At 38.4% G+C, this 15895-nt stretch overlaps 1 protein-coding gene across 2 annotated transcripts in view; it reads left to right on the forward strand.

Moving 5' to 3' along the window:
* LOC136032038 (trafficking protein particle complex subunit 11-like) overlaps nt 1–15895 on the forward strand; it is a 155589-nt gene that overhangs the window by 4688 nt on the left and 135006 nt on the right. For both annotated transcript variants that reach the window (XM_065712128.1, XM_065712129.1), the window contains exon 2: nt 726–895. In XM_065712128.1, coding sequence (XP_065568200.1) covers nt 726–895 — 170 coding nt within the window. The remainder of the gene's footprint in view (nt 1–725; nt 896–15895) is intronic.

The raw sequence follows: 15895 nt of genomic DNA on the forward strand, positions 1-15895 counted from the left end.
AGGGCACAAGGACTTCTGATTTCCAATTGAATAAGTCCCCTCCAAAGTTTATATAACCACCCCTTCCATATGAAGTGCCTCTGCAAAAAAAAAACAACAATGAATTTACTTAATTCCACTGTATTTATTCATCTAACTTTCAATTTCCAATCAAATGAGTCATCTCTAAAGTTAATAATACCACCGCTTCCACAGAGTGCAAATTGGATAGTATCTGCACAAAGTGCAGATTGGATTGGATCCCCCTGATCACTATTGACTCTTAAAGAGGGAACTAGAGCTACTGATTTAAAATTGAATGAGCCTTCTCTGGGGTCTATAGAGCCACCCCTTCCATGAAAATCTTATATGTTGACAATGAATAGCTTGCATAACTTACAGCCCTTGATCTGGAGGCTGTGGGGATTTTGTCAATCTCTAAGGTATATTTTATCTTTAGATTATTTTGAACAAAATGGCTATCTGAAAATTTTTATTGGAGAAGGCAGGGGGGGGGGGGGCTAGTTGCCCTGTCAACGCTTTTGATTCTTAAAAAGGGTACTAGGACTTCTGATTTCCGATTGAATAAGTCCCCTCCAAAGTTTACATAACCACATTCTCCATATGAAGTGGCTCTACAAAAAACAAAACAAGTTTATTTAATTCCACTCTATTTATTCATCTATAGTTATGCCTGTTTTGTTTAATTTATAGTTCCACAAACATTTACATGTAAATATTTTTAGAGGACTTCTTATGAATGGTACATTCCTAAAGGAATCCTGAAATCTACTTGGCTACAAAAGCATGTCCATCAAATACCTGCTGTTGTTGTATGTTTTGCAGACCTGGATTGGAATGATCCTGCTTGGCCAGAAAAAAAGGCTGAAGTCATTGAAAAAGTTCAACAATTAAAGTAAATCAGCTGAATATTGGTGGAAAATGATATATTTTCCTTCAATATGTTTAAATTCATAGTAGTTCTTATTTATGCGGGGACCTATGTTTTGTTTTTCTTACTCTGCTGTAGTTTTGGCTATTTTATCCTCAATAATTCTTAATAGTTAACATAATATTTTGGCAAGGGTTCTTGATTTATGAGTACTGCTCATGTTTCTTGGATAAAACTTAGGAATACCATCTAATGTTTTGAATTGTCAAAAAATTTTCCATTTTCTAAGCTTGGAAATCAATAAGATTTGCTCTGAGAAGTGATTTTCATAGTAAATAGCTGCCAAATTTGAATTTCTTGGTCAAAAACAACAACAACAAACAAACAAGCAATAAGCAGTTCATAGGGATTAAAACAAATCAAAATTTTAAAAGAAAATAATTAAACATAATTTTCATCATTGCTTGACAAAAATAAAATAAAAAAAAACAGCAGAAAATCAGCAATTACCACTGAATGAACAAGCTAGCAATGTAAACAAGAACTTTTTAAAATAAAAATAGCCAAAAATCCAAAGGATGAAGAATCTGTCTTCAAATCATATGAGAATGGTCAGCAAGTACATGTGAAAAAAAAAAAAAAATTGGAAAAAACATTCAATAACATTAATAAAATTATGAAATGTGGAGAAGAATTGTCAAGTCTTAATTTGGTGCAAAAACGCAAGTGATATTCTGACTTACTACAAAATTAAGCTAATATGTGACTTGGTGCAAATACCAGGTAAGTCTAAGTTGTACTTGCTCTTCCCCAACTGCTAACTGTTTAGCTCCACCCCTCCCCTTTGCCAATCTTCTTTCATCAGAAATTTTGGCATGCCATACTTTGTTTGAACCATGACTGCAGTAGTAGTTCTAATCTGTATGATTAGACAACAAAAAAATGGTCAATTCCTGCTGTTTCACCAACTTTTAATTTCTGTAATTTGAAAACCAAAGTGTGACAGTGGCTTCTCTACACTGACCAAGCTCCAAAGTGATGGAAAAAATATAAATAAGCAAAAACAACCATTAGCACCAAGGGGTAGCAGGAGAAAGGCAGTAGAAACACATAGTTTTATAATTCTCCTGTTCTGACCCTCTCCTCATGGGAATTCCTCTTTCTTGTTCCTCGTAAACCTGTTTTATTTTTAATTATTTTAAAAACTTTTCCACAAAACAAGTTTCTGAAAGAAAACTAAGGAGTTCCATTAAGCCAAGAATGAGCAGAAATGAAGCCAAATAATCTTTCAAGCATAAAACTACCAAAAATCTTTATCAATAAATAAGTAAAACTCAAAACAAATAGAAATTTCAATAAATAGCCAAGTCAAACACAAAACGAGCAAAATTAATATGAGTAGGCCTGATAACCCCCATGTCTGCTCAAGAACAGGGCATAATTTGTGCTTTACTGGAAAAAGAAACGAAAAAACAAATGACCGTGGATTGTCAGTTTAATTGACATATACCAATATAAATATACCAAATACCAAATACCATATACCAAAATAATTTTTTATTTATGAAAATAAGAAAAGTGAAAACATTTAAAACGTATTTTGTCTTCAGTAAAGCACAAATTATGTTTTGGTTTTGAGAAGGCATGGGGGCTATCAGCCCTAATCATGTTGATTTTTGCTCGTTTTAAGTTTGACTCAGCTATTTATTGTAATTTCTGCTGGTTTTATTTATTTATTGATAGTGATTTGTGGTTGTTTTACGCTCGGAAGATTATTTGACTTTATTTTTGCTCATTCTTGGGCTTATGGAGCTCTTTACTTTTCTTTGAAAAACTAATTTTGTGGAAAAACTTTTTAAAATTAATTTTTGTTCGTTTTTTTTTACATAGCCTTTTTGATGGAAATTTTTTTTTTTGTCTTTTCGGTTCTTTGTATAAGAATCCATAGCATGGACTGCTTTTTGTATTTTGGGGAAACTTTTTCAACGATTTTTAATCCTGACACAAAGAGTATTTTTTAATTTAATTTTATAGCTTCTGAAGTTGACCTGAAAAAATAAAGCTTGATATCATTCCCAAAGATTTTATCTATGCTTTTTGACAACCTGGATTGTAATTGTAAGAGCAGAAGTAGTTACCCAAGTATCCCCAAAAGTTTGAACCTAATACCCCCATTCGTTCTCGATATGTTGCTGAGGTGTCTAATTGGCAACCATAAACACAATGCCTTTTGATTTATTTTAAAGCAACATTTCGTTTTAAAGCATAACGGGCCAGTTGCATAATTGTTGGTGGGTTGTCATGCCTAATATCCCTAAAGAAATAGTTGCTAGACCATTCTACTATAATGAAACAAATTTCAGTCTAAAAAGTTTTGACTTGGTGTGTTTGAAAAATGAAAGGAATCATTTTTTATTGTTAAAAAGGGCAACAGACCTTTTAATTTTGAATCGATTTAGCTCCTTTAAAAATTTCAATGAAATTTCTAGCTATTATAGAGTGGCGCTGCCTATGATATTGCTTATATGCCCTTTTGAAAACCTGCGTGTATACAGTTTTTCGTTTAATTGAAACTCCTAAACGTTCCCTAAAAGTTTTATCTTAATATCCTTAGTGTCATTAGTTACAGTAACTGTAGTTGTAGCATTAAAAGTATATACATTATATATATATATATATATATATATATATATATATAAATATATATATATATATATATATATATATATATATATATATATATATATATATATATTAGAGTGGAGCTTATTTTAAAAATTTTGGAAATATTATTTTCTTACCCCCCTAAGTTGTTCCATATCACATGAAAACATTGTTGAAAAAGTTTGAGCCATTTATAATAATGTTTAGGGGTAGCTCAAGTACCTCAAAGATTAAGAAAAAAGAAAAAAGAAGGATTCCGATTAAAAATTTTAAAAATTAAAAATGTTGGAAATATTATTTTCTTACCCCCCTAAGTTGTTCCATATCACATGAAAACATTGTAGAAAAAGTTTGAGCCATTTATAATAATGTTTAGGGGTAGCTCAAGTACCTCAAAGATTAAGAAAAAAGAAAAAAAAAGAAGGATTTCGATCAACTTGTATTTTGCTTTAAAAAAATATAAACAAAATTGTTTAGTTCCTATTTATGGTTGACCTGACAGAGTCTGCTTCCTGCTGTCGGGATAAACTCTGCGGTGTTCATTGACAACTTGCAGCAGAAATTGCAGCTGCAACTCATCTTGGGTTATAAAACCGCTGTACTCTTGAATGAGTGCCACTCCTCGCTCAGCATGGTCATTGACGACTTTGAGTGACCTCACAGTTTCTGACGCTAGCTTGTAGTCGTGTCTATCTTCCCACAAGTCTGGATCAACTGTGAGAAATCCATCCGGAAGATCCATCATTTGAAAAAGTTTTGCTGACTTTGCTGTAACAAAATGTTCCAGGTTTTTATTCTTGGCTGAATCAAGATCAATGGTGATACGCTTGGTATGTTCCTGTTCCTGGTCGTCTTCACTCTGCATGGCACTCACCATCAGTCTCTTCGTCGACGAACTGACGCGACTGTCGAAGAAAGCCAAGCCAACGAGTTCGGGTGACAAATACCACAAGTTACCGGAAAACTTGTTTGATGTGGCCTTTGAGATTGCCAAATGGATGGACAAGTACTCGAGCAGCGACTTCAGCAGTAGTAGGTCACTGTACGGAGAACCTGAGGCTAAAGGTGCAGAGATCCAGGCTTTCAGGTACACACGTACTGCAAACACACACACGTCATGCAAACCTCTTTCTTCTGTGAGAGTCAGTCTAAACTGAGCCTTGAACATCCAGATCTTTAAACTGTATATCACTTTGCTCATGCATCTGGCATGGTGCATCGCTCCGGGTGACATGAATCGTACTCCTCTCGCAGGAGTAGCACCAAGAAAGATGAGCACAAGTTCCAGGAATTCCTTGTAATCATCCCTCGGCTGGCTCTGTTCAAGGTGCTTGTTAGCAAAATCGATGGTACTTTGTTTGATGTCATCCACTAGACGCGCCACATCATCAGCTGCAATTCCTGTTTCATATTTATCTGTATCTATGAATCTCCAATAGTCCTGGAAGCGTTTGAAGAGTGGAACCTCAGGAGAAGATGTCAATCCCATGCACACTCGAAACGCAGCACCAATGACGAGCTCCATAATATGATGTCTACAAGCCAGTGACAAGAGTTCCTTACCTAGCTTCTGCTCCAACAGAACACAAGCACCAGAGATCCTGCCAGTGTTTGAGCTTGTAGTATCGAAACACATGGCTCGGATGTTGCCGGGTATGCCCCAGTCTTCAATAGCTCCAAAGACAGCAGAAGCCTGAGCCTCGCCTGTTCCGGATGGAAGCTTGGCTACTGTGAGTAGCTGTAAAACTTCTTTTCCGGAAACCAAAACAGGCAGACGATCAACCTTCTCTTTTCCAATGAGGTTGGGGATCAGTTTGCCGTCCCAGTGGACAACAAGGGGAACATCACTCTGAAACTTGGCTCTGATGCTTGCAGAACTGTGAATTCGATGTTTTGCTCTGAGTCGGCGAACTGAATCTTTATTTAGAGCTAGTTGGTCAATAGTCATTCCTAAGCTTTTGGCAGTTTCTGCTATGACAAAAACAGCCTTGCGGTCTGATACTTTAGTACGATCAAGAGCTGCTGCTAGTTCAGGTGTAACTACAGCTTTTCGGCCCCTCTTTCTTTTTTGAGTTCTGCTTCCTCCAACAGCTCCCTCACTGTCAACGTCTTCTGCTGCGCTGATCTCTGAACCAGATGTGGTAAGTTTGGCTGTGGAAGCCTCTATCTGTTGTATGTTCTCTGTTTGCTGTCGTCTTTTAAGTGTTTGCTGCTCTCTCTCAGACACCCTTTTCTCCTTGCAAGCTAGTGTTTCATCTACGCCAACCATTGACCCCCGTCTCCCTTTTTCTCGCTGGGCTAACAAGAAATCTTTGTCTTCTTGTATTGACATTGTGTTCAGGGCATCGGCGTGAGCGATGTCAAAAAGATCCTCGAGCCTAGATACGAAGGCCGCCTCTCTCGCCTGTTGAGTTGATGGCTTTCGTGCTTTGTTCTTCTTGAGAAGACGCCATTCTTCAAATGCTTGCTCAAGCTTGGTTTGACAGTTTTGATGATCTCTCATTGGAATTCGAGCTTTCCGCCAAAACTTTGCTAGTTCGGTTACAGCAGCAGCCGACGAGTGCCTAATGGTCTCATTCAGTTCAAGGTGGAGATGAAGGAAGAACCCAAGAGCCATTCACAATGAAGGCAGCTTGCTACCTCTTAATTCAGACACAGAGCTACCAATGAGATATAACTCCGTTCGAGATCTAGTTGCATTTGCTAACATTTTCAGTCTCAATCGGGTCTGAAATAAACAGAAAACAGAATTTATAATCATGAACTTAGGTAGGGTGAATTTTTTTTAGAAAAAAGAGCAAAAATTGTTCAACTCATTGCTTCTCCAACAAAAGAATAGGCTCAGTTACATTCAAATTCGTCAATCAACGCTCAGTAGTCATTAACGTTATAGAAATCTACTGTCTTGAGACAAGTTAATACACAATTAGCTTATTATTGTAAAAAAAACAACACTGATAACAAAACAGAACTGATACAATATCGCCTCGAGCAAAAACTACACCAGACTGAGTCTTGGTGTCCGAGACTCTAGTAAGCGCAACCGGTCAAAAGCAAACAAGTCTGAACACGTTCATCTCTGAAGGATGGAAATTTTGCATTGCCGGCTAAATTATGTCTGGTTCTGCTGCAAGTTGTCAATGAACACTGCAGAGCTTATCCCGATAGCAGGAAACAGACTCTATCCGGTCAACCATAAATAGGAACTAAACAATTTTGTTTATGTGTTTTTAAGCAAAATACAAGTTGCTCGAAATCCTTCTTTTTTACTTTACCTTCTTTTTTACTTTTTTTCTTAATCTTTGAGGTACTTGAGCTACCCCTAAACATTGTTATAAATTGCTCAAACTTTTTCTACAATGTTTTCAGGTGATATGGAACAACTTAGGGGGGTAAGAAAATAGTATTTCCAAAATTTTTAATTTTTAAAATTTTTAATCGAAATCCTTCTTTTTTTTCTTTTTCCTTAATCTTTGAGGTACTTGAGCTACCCCTAAACATTATTATAAATGGCTCAAACTTTTTCTACAATGTTTTCATGTGATATGGAACAACTTAGGGGGGTAAGAAAATAATATTTCCAAAATTTTTAAAATAAGCTCCACCCTAATATATATATATATCCCCTTCTGGCTAGTTCAAAATCCACCCACAACTTTCCTTAAAGGTCTAAATTAATAATACAAGTGGTTCTTCAGATATTTCTTTGACCCTTTTTGAAAGTCCACATGCTCATAGTTTGTTTTGATTAGTTCAATCTCTGCCTAAATATTCCTTAAAAGCTTCACTTTAATACCTTTAGCTATAGCTGTAGCAGCATTAGTTGCAGTATTTGCAGCACCTTTGGTTTCTTCAACATCCCCTTCAATACATGCAGAAAGTTTCATCTTAATACATACCATCAACTGTTCCTGAAGTATTTCTGATGCGTCTGGTTGACAACCTGTGTGGGCATAGTGTGTTTCGAATTAGTTCCATAGAGTTTCTATATATTCCAAATTTTTTTCGTTAATATCCCTGCTTTTAATAGCTTTAGTACTAGTAGTAGCAGTAGAATTAATTGTAGTAGCCTAAGCTTTAGTGGCAGTAGTAGTAAAAAAAGTCGCAATAATAGTAACAGTAACCGTAGTATGAATAGAAGAAGTTGCATTAGGATGCAAATATTTTCTTTTTGTTAGTTCAACATCCCTCATAACAAGCCCTTTTAGTTTCAACTTCATACATCAAACTGTTCCTAAGATATTGCTTTTGCCCCCTTTCAACAACCTGTATACAGAGGGTGTATTCTGATTCAGTTCATCTTCCCTCCTCCCTGAAAATATCTTGAAAATTTCACCTTCATATCCTTAGGCATAGTTTAAGTAGTAGTCGCAGTATTAGTATTGATATTACTAACAATAGTATTGAATAACGGTAGTACTACTAGCAGCAGTAGTATTAACCTATTGCCTTTTGGTCTATAGAACATCCCTCGCATCAAGGTCTTGAAGTTTCAACTTAATACAATTACCCATTTGTATGACATTGCTGATAGGTCGCATTGATAACTAGTATGTTCATATATTTATTGAAATTAAATATTCCTTGAAATTTCATTCAAGGATTTAATTGAATTAAATCTCCTCCCTGAAAATTTCTTGAAAATTTCACCTTCATATCCTTAGGCATAGTTCAAGTAGTAGTCGCAGTATTAGTATTGATATTACTAACAATAGTATTGAATAGCGGTAGTACTACTAGCAGCAGTAGTATTAACCTATTGCCTTTTGGTTTTTTAGAACATCCCTCGCATCAAGGCCTTGAAGTTTCAACTTAATACAATTACCCATTTGTATGACATTGCTGATAGGTCGCATTGATAACTAGTATATTCATATATTTATTGAAATTTTCTTCTGAATGCTCTTAGCCCTACAAGTAGTTGCAAAAGAAGTAGTAGTTGTAGTAAATGTAGCAGTAACAGTAGTATTAGCAGTAGTGTGCACATATTATCTTTTGGTTATATGATCTTCCCCTTAAAGTATTCTTTGAAAGTTCCCAATCAATTCTTGAGATACGCTATTATGACAATGTGCATGCACATAGTGTCTTTTGATTTAGTTTAAATTCCCCCTTAATACTGTAAATAGAGAAGTGGTGGTAATTGCAGTAGTAATGGTAGCATGCAAATTTTGCCTTTTTGATCATCTCCCTTATCATTTCCTCAATTTTTCAAATTAAAATGCTCTGTTATTCCTGTGTTGCACCCTTTTGACAATCCATATATAGATAACGTACTTTGATTTACTGTAACACTCCCCTCAATATTCTCTGAAAGGCTCACCTGAATAATCTTCGTCATCTTGTAAAGTAAAGTTCAGACATGCATACCTTTCTCATTAACAAATGCTATGTATAAACAACGAACGAATTGCCTAACTTACACCCCTTGTCCAGAGGACTATGGGAAGGTTGACACCCCCAAAGACATAATTACTGGACCTTTCAAAAATGCTGAACAAGATAATCTATATATATAAAAATAAGTTGTCTGTGTCTGTGTGGGTCTGTCTGTCGGGTGACGTCATGTTTGTGTGTCGACTGACGTCATGTTTTCACTTGACGAAATTACAGACCGGGAAATCGGGACACAAATGACGACCGGGACACCGGGACATAGGGAATATAAATGACGACACTCGAAGAGAAAGCGATTGGGACAAAGGGAATGTTCGATTAGCAATCACCATCAACAAAGCACCGGGGCACAAATGACGACCGGGACACAGGGAGTATAAATGACGACCAGGACATAAGTAAAAAAACTAAAAAAACTAAAAAAAAGGTAAAAACTACAAAAAAGCTAAAAAGAAAAAAAAAACTAAAAACTAATAAAAAAACTAAAAAAGCTAAAAAACTGAAAAAACTAAAAAAGAAAAAAAATAAAAAAGGGAAAAAATGAAAAATAAAGGAAAAAAACAAAACTAAAAAACGAATGTATATACAGACCGGGACACCGGGATACAAATGACGACCGGGACACAGGGAATATAAATGACGACCGGGACACAACTACAACGGGGACGCCGGGGGGCACAGGAGGATATAAATGACGACCGGGACACCGGGACACAAGGAATATAAATGACGCCCGGGACACTCAAAGAGAAATCACAGACTAGGACACCGGGACACAGGGAATATAAATGACGACCGGGATACAGAGACAAATGGGACAGCAAAGAATGTTGTATATTCGCAAGTTTTACGTAGTTAAAAACCAACTAGGTGTTGGGGTGGTGCGAAGTGCCATCCCAACAGCTAGTATTCTTATAATTTCGATCGGATATGTTTTGGGGAATGATAGGCTTGAGGGGGGGCTGATTGCTCTCCATTCATTTTTTACTCATACGCTTAAGCTTTCGACTTGCAAACAAATGACCTCCATCCGATCCAAAGTTTATACGACTACCCGTTCCATAAAAACCTTAATTGCCCCAGGCATAACTTACAACCCTTGTCCGTGGGCTGTGGGGGATTCTGTCCACCCTAGAGACATTGTTATACTATTTTTGTACTATTGGTAATAAAATGGCAATCTCACAATTTCAGTTGAATGTGTTTTGGGAAAAGAAGATGCCAGGGAGGGGGGTCAGTTGCTCTCCATCATGTTTGACTCTTAAAAGGGAACTATAACTCTACATTGCAAATCACATGGGCTTCTTCTGAAGTTCACACGACCACCCCTTAAATAAAAACCTTATATGCCCCTATCACATAATTTACAACCCTTACCCCCCAGACGGTGGGGATTCTGTCCACCCCAATGACCTTGTTATATGCTCTTTGAATTATTTTTGAACAAATGGCTATCTCAAAATTTGTATCCGATGCATTTTTGGAAAATATGACGTAGGTGGAGGGGGGCTGCTGTCCCTGATCACTTCGTCTCTTAAAAAGGGAACTAGAACATCTGATTTTTAATCCGATGAGCCCTCTCCGGATGTTATACGACCACCCTTTCCATAATGTCCTTATATACCCTCGGTGCATAACTTGTAACTCTTTTGCTGAGGGATGGGATGAGGGGGGGGGTTGTCATCCTCATAGACATAATTTCTAAACCTTTCAACTTCGCTGAACATCTTAAAATTTTGATAAGATTTGTTTTGTGAATTGATGCGCATGAGGGGGGGGGGGGGAAACTTGTTGCCCTCCAATCACTTTTGACTATTAAAAAAGACCCTTTCAATTTCAATTCGAATGAACCTTTTTTGAAGTTACTACGACTACAGATGGCCATCTCCAAACTTCTATCAGACGTATTTCGGGATCATACGAGGTCTGGGGGAGGGTATCGTCCCTCCATCACTTCCAATCTTAAAAAGGGAACTAGAACTTCTGATTACCAATCCAGTGGACCTCCTCCGAAATTTATACGACTACCCTTTCTATAAAAACTTATATGTTTCCAGGGCATAATTTACAACCCTTGCCCTGAGGGCTGTGGGGAGGAGGGGGCTTCATCCTCAAAGACATAATTTGCAGACCTTTTAACTACGCTCAACAAAATAGCTGTCTCAAAATTTTGATTGGATGTATTTGAGGCAATGGCGGACATAGGAGGGGGTTAGTTGCCCTCCAATCTTTTTCGACTATCAAAAGAGGCTCTAACCGTTTCAATTCCCTATCAAACGAGCCCTTTTAGAAGTTTATACAACAATTATTTAATACGAAATGTTCAGGTCTAACCTTACTTTAGACCTTAGATCCTCCTGTGCCTTCAGATGGGCCCAGGGCATCGAAGAAGAGTCTCCAGTCGTCTCTGGAACTTGTGGCTGCGACGGTATCTTCACACTCTGGCTGTATTGAGGCGTGAGTATGCCGCAGGTCGTTGTTATAGGTATGACGGAGTGTATTTTTGGGTCTTCCTCTACAGGGGGTGCTTTCAGATAACCAGAAAAATGTCGATTTGGGGATTCCGGAATCTTCCATGCGCAGCACGTTTCCAAGGTAGCTCTATCTACGCCTTCGTATGGTCTCGATGAGGGACAGTTTACCTGTGCTGTTTCTAATGTGCTCGTTCGTTACTTTCTGGCTCCAGTGGATGTCGAGAAGTCTATGTAGGCACATGTTTTCAAAATACTGAATTCTCCTCTCTTGTTTTGGTTGGTATTGTTCTTGGCTCCAGGTGCATAGAGGAGGAGGGGCAGGACGTTGCTGTTGAACAGGTGGAGCTTAAGCTGGAGAGAGAAAGTAGTCGACCTCCAAACTTTTTTTCTGCCAAGATATTTGAAAGGGACCACCTGTCCCACGTCGTTGTCATCACATTTGATGTTCATAGATGAATTACTAGTTGCCATGCATTTGATTTTTCTTGTGTTGATATTGAGTCCAAAACTTTCTGCTTTTTGTTGAACGCTCGTGAGCAGCGCTGGAAGCCGTGATTTGCTGGTTTTGAGGATTTCAATATCATCAGCAAAATCTAGGTTTCTCAGCAGGCGATCATTTAGGAGTAGCCTATTGAGTCAACGCTCCTCAATACGAAGTCGATGACGACTGATAACAATAGCAGAGATAGCACGCACCCTTATTTCTCCCCGGAGAGGATGGAAAATTTACGTGAATTTCCTTCTGCTGTCTTCACACAACTGGTTATATCTTCATACATCGCCATGATGAGATTTACTATGATGTCGGGGATACCATTGTGGTGAAGGAGCTTCCAGAGAGACTGGCGGTCTAATGAGTTGAACGCTTTTTCGAAGTCTATGAAGATCATGTAGAGTTTATTGCGCCATTCAGAGCTCCCCTCCGCGAGCATTCGCAGGGTGAATATCAGGTCTATACATGAGCGGTTTGGGCAGAAGCCATGCCGTTCATCATGCAGGTATTCATCTAGGTGACGCTGTATTTGGGACAAGATAATGTGGGGCAACAGTTTGCCAGGAATCGAGAGCAGGCTGATGCCTAACCAGTTGTTACAGAGCGCGGCATCACCCTTCTTGAAGAGCTTCACGAGCATACTGTTTGGCCATTCTGAGGGTAATTTTGCTGCTATCCAGATGGTTCCGAAGAAGTCTTTCCAATAGTTGACACAGGTGTCCATGGAGCATTTCAGCATTTCTGCCGTGATGCAGTCGTCTCCTGGTGATCTACCGTTTTTCAGCTTTTTGACTGCCTTCAAAATTTCGTCCTCAGTCGGGGGCTTGGTGTTGATGTCTAGTGAGATCTGAGGATCTTCGGGGGATGATATTGGCTCGTCTGGGGGTGGTCTGTTCAGGATTTGGTCGAAGTGGTTGGCCCATACCTCCTTCTTCTCTTCGGGACTGGTAACCAGTATGCCATTTTTGCCCTTCACCGGACCATCCCTGACTCTCTTCTTCCCGATAATCTCTTTCGTTATATTGTACAACAACCTGCTGTCTCCATTCTTGGCAGCTTCTTCAGCTTTCGCGGCCTCTGCTACGTAGCAAAGGCCAAGACAAACTGGCGTTTGTCTTGGCGCGCGCTCTTTTTGACAGATTTATCAATCCGTCTGTAGATCTTGGTCTTGTAGATCTGATTTGCGTCATGATAGACAAGGATCTGAAGTTTTGCGACTTTCCTCTCCTCTATGAGCTGCCAAGTGCGTGCCGGTGGCCACTGGTCCTTCGGTTTCATGCGGTGCCCAAGGGTCTTGCTTGCCGACTCAATGTAGAGGTTCTTTTTCTGGTCCCATATCATCTCCTGGTCGTCTTGGTGACTGATGTTGAGTGCTTCGAACTTTTTGCTAAGTTCGGTACTCATGCCTGGTCGTTCTGTCTAGGAGCTTATCAGAATCAAATTGGGGTCCTGAATTGGGTGTCTTTTTCTCCTTCCTCTTCAACTTCAGGGAAAATTTGGTTACTAGCAGGTTGTGGTCTGATCCAACGTTGGCACCTGTATATGCTCTCACATCTTGCATATTAGAGCGGAACTTCCGGTTGACTAGACAGTGGTCGACCTGGTTTCTAACTGCTTCACCAGGGGAGGTCCATGAATACTTGTGGACGTCTCTATGAGGAAAAAGGCTGCCTCCTATCACCAGATTTATTAGCCATTGTAAAGTCGATCTGCATCGTTCCATTTTCGTTACGCACGCCCATGCCGTGCCTACCGAGTACCTGTGGGCAGTAGGACTCGTCGTTGCCAACGATGGCGTTTAAGTTGCTTAGAATGCACATGATTTCATATTTCGGAATGTTATTGACCACCACCTGTTGAGTGTGGTAGAATTCTTCTTTGGTCTTGACTTCTGTGACGTTAGTGGGGGCGTAGCAGACTACTACGTAAAGTTTTGCTTGTCGTCCAGTGAAACGTGATATTAGAATTCTTGGGGATATAGGAGTCCATTTCAAGAGAGATTTTGAGGTTTTCCTCGTCATGATGAGTGCAACTCCTTGTTCATTCTTACTTTCAGCGTCGCTGTAGAGGGTCGTAGAACGATCGTCAAGTTGTTTCTCTCCGGAGCCAGTCCATCTTACTTCGGACAGTGCCAGGATGTCTAGATGGTATCTGCGCATCTCCTGGAGTATTACATAATGAAAACTAGTTTTTTTTACTGAAAGTAAGGAGCGACATTAAAACTTAAAATGAACAGAAATTACTCCGTATATGAAATGGGTTGTCCCCTCCGCAATCCCTCGCTCTTTACGCTAAAGCTTTTAATTGTTTTAAAAAGCAGAATTGTGGCAAAGAGTCAAACTTTAGCGTAAAGAGCAAGAGATTGCGGAGGGGACAACCCATTTCATATACGGAGTAACTTCTGTTCGTTTTAAATTTTAATGTCGCTCGTTACTTTCAGTTAAAAAAACTAGTTTTCTTTATGTAATTCCTGAACGTTTTTGAATTAATGCATGTTTGATTTTGGCTCTCCACACATAAATTATTAAAATGAAATTTGCATATTAATTCCTTTTTTGGCTAAATGGCTTTCTCTTAGTTTTGATCAGACGATTTTGAGAAATAAGGGATGGGGAAGGAGGCCTAGTTGCCATGCAATTTTTTTCGGTTACATAAAAAGGCAACTATAAATTTTAATTTTTAACGAATTTTTTTATTAGTAAAAAATATACGTAACTTAAGAATTAACTTACATAACAAACTTTTATATTCTTTAATTTTTATTATGTATATGAGGGGGTTTGTACCCTCGTTAATACCTTGTTCTTTACACTAAATCGTAAGTTTTGTCCCAATTCTTTAAGAATGACCCCTGAATCAGAAAGGTGAATAAATAGTTGAAATTACTAAAAATACTATAGCATAAAGAGCGAGGTATTTATCTCCTCCTAAATACCTCACTCTTTATGCTAAAGTATTTTTAGAACCCCTCATATGCGTAATAATCTCTGTTCGTTTTAAGTTTCAATGCTACTCTTTACTTTCAATTGAAAAAACTTTTCCATGTTTATTTTTTCATTGTTTTTTTTATAGTAATTTTAGAAAATTCTGCGCCCTTTTCATTGAATTTCTGTTCCCTCATGACATATTTCTCCAAGGAAAGATCCTCCCACATAGCCCCCTCCCCTCAACCCCACCCCCACCCCCAAAACAAAAATCCCCTGAAAACGACTGTACACTTGCCAATAACCATTATTATATGTAAACACTGGTCGAAGTTTGTAACTTGCAGCCCCTCCCCCAGGGACTGTGGGGGAGTAAGTCATTCCCAAAGACATAGCTATTATGGTTTTTGACTATGCGGAACAAAATGGCTATCTCAAAATTTTGATCCGTTGACTTTGGAGAAAAAATGAGCGTGGGAGGGGGCGTAGGTGCCGACCAATTTTTTTGGTCACTTAAAAAGGGCACTAGAACTTTTCATTTCCTTTAGAATGAACCCTCTTGCGACATTCTAGGACTACTTGGTCGATACGATGACCCCTGGGAAAAAAACAAACAAACAAATAAACACGCACCCGTGATTTGTCTTCTGGCAAAAAAGACGAAATTCCACATTTTTGTAGATAGGAGCTTGAAAATTTTGTTATAGGGTTCTCTGATACGCCGATGGTGTGATTTTCGTTAAGATTCTGTGACTTTTAGGTGGTGTTTTCCCCTATTTTCTAAAATAAGGCAAATTTTTCCAGGCTTGTAACTTTTGATGACTAAATTTGATGAAACTTATATATTTAAAATCAGCATGAAAATCTGATTCTTTTGATGTATATTTTAGCATCAAAATTCCGTTTTTTAGAGTTTCGTTTACTATTGAGCCGGGTCGCTCCTTACTACAGTTCGTTACCACGAACTGTTTGACTTGTTCTGTCATTGATAGCTGAGACATCGTGGGGAGATTCCAAAAACCAAATTTTAGGTTCTTGATTTTAAAAATCATGTTCTTGGGCATGTGTTGTC

Source organism: Artemia franciscana, chromosome 10, assembly GCF_032884065.1.
Source record: "Artemia franciscana chromosome 10, ASM3288406v1, whole genome shotgun sequence".
NCBI classification, from domain to species: Eukaryota; Metazoa; Arthropoda; class Branchiopoda; order Anostraca; family Artemiidae; genus Artemia; species Artemia franciscana.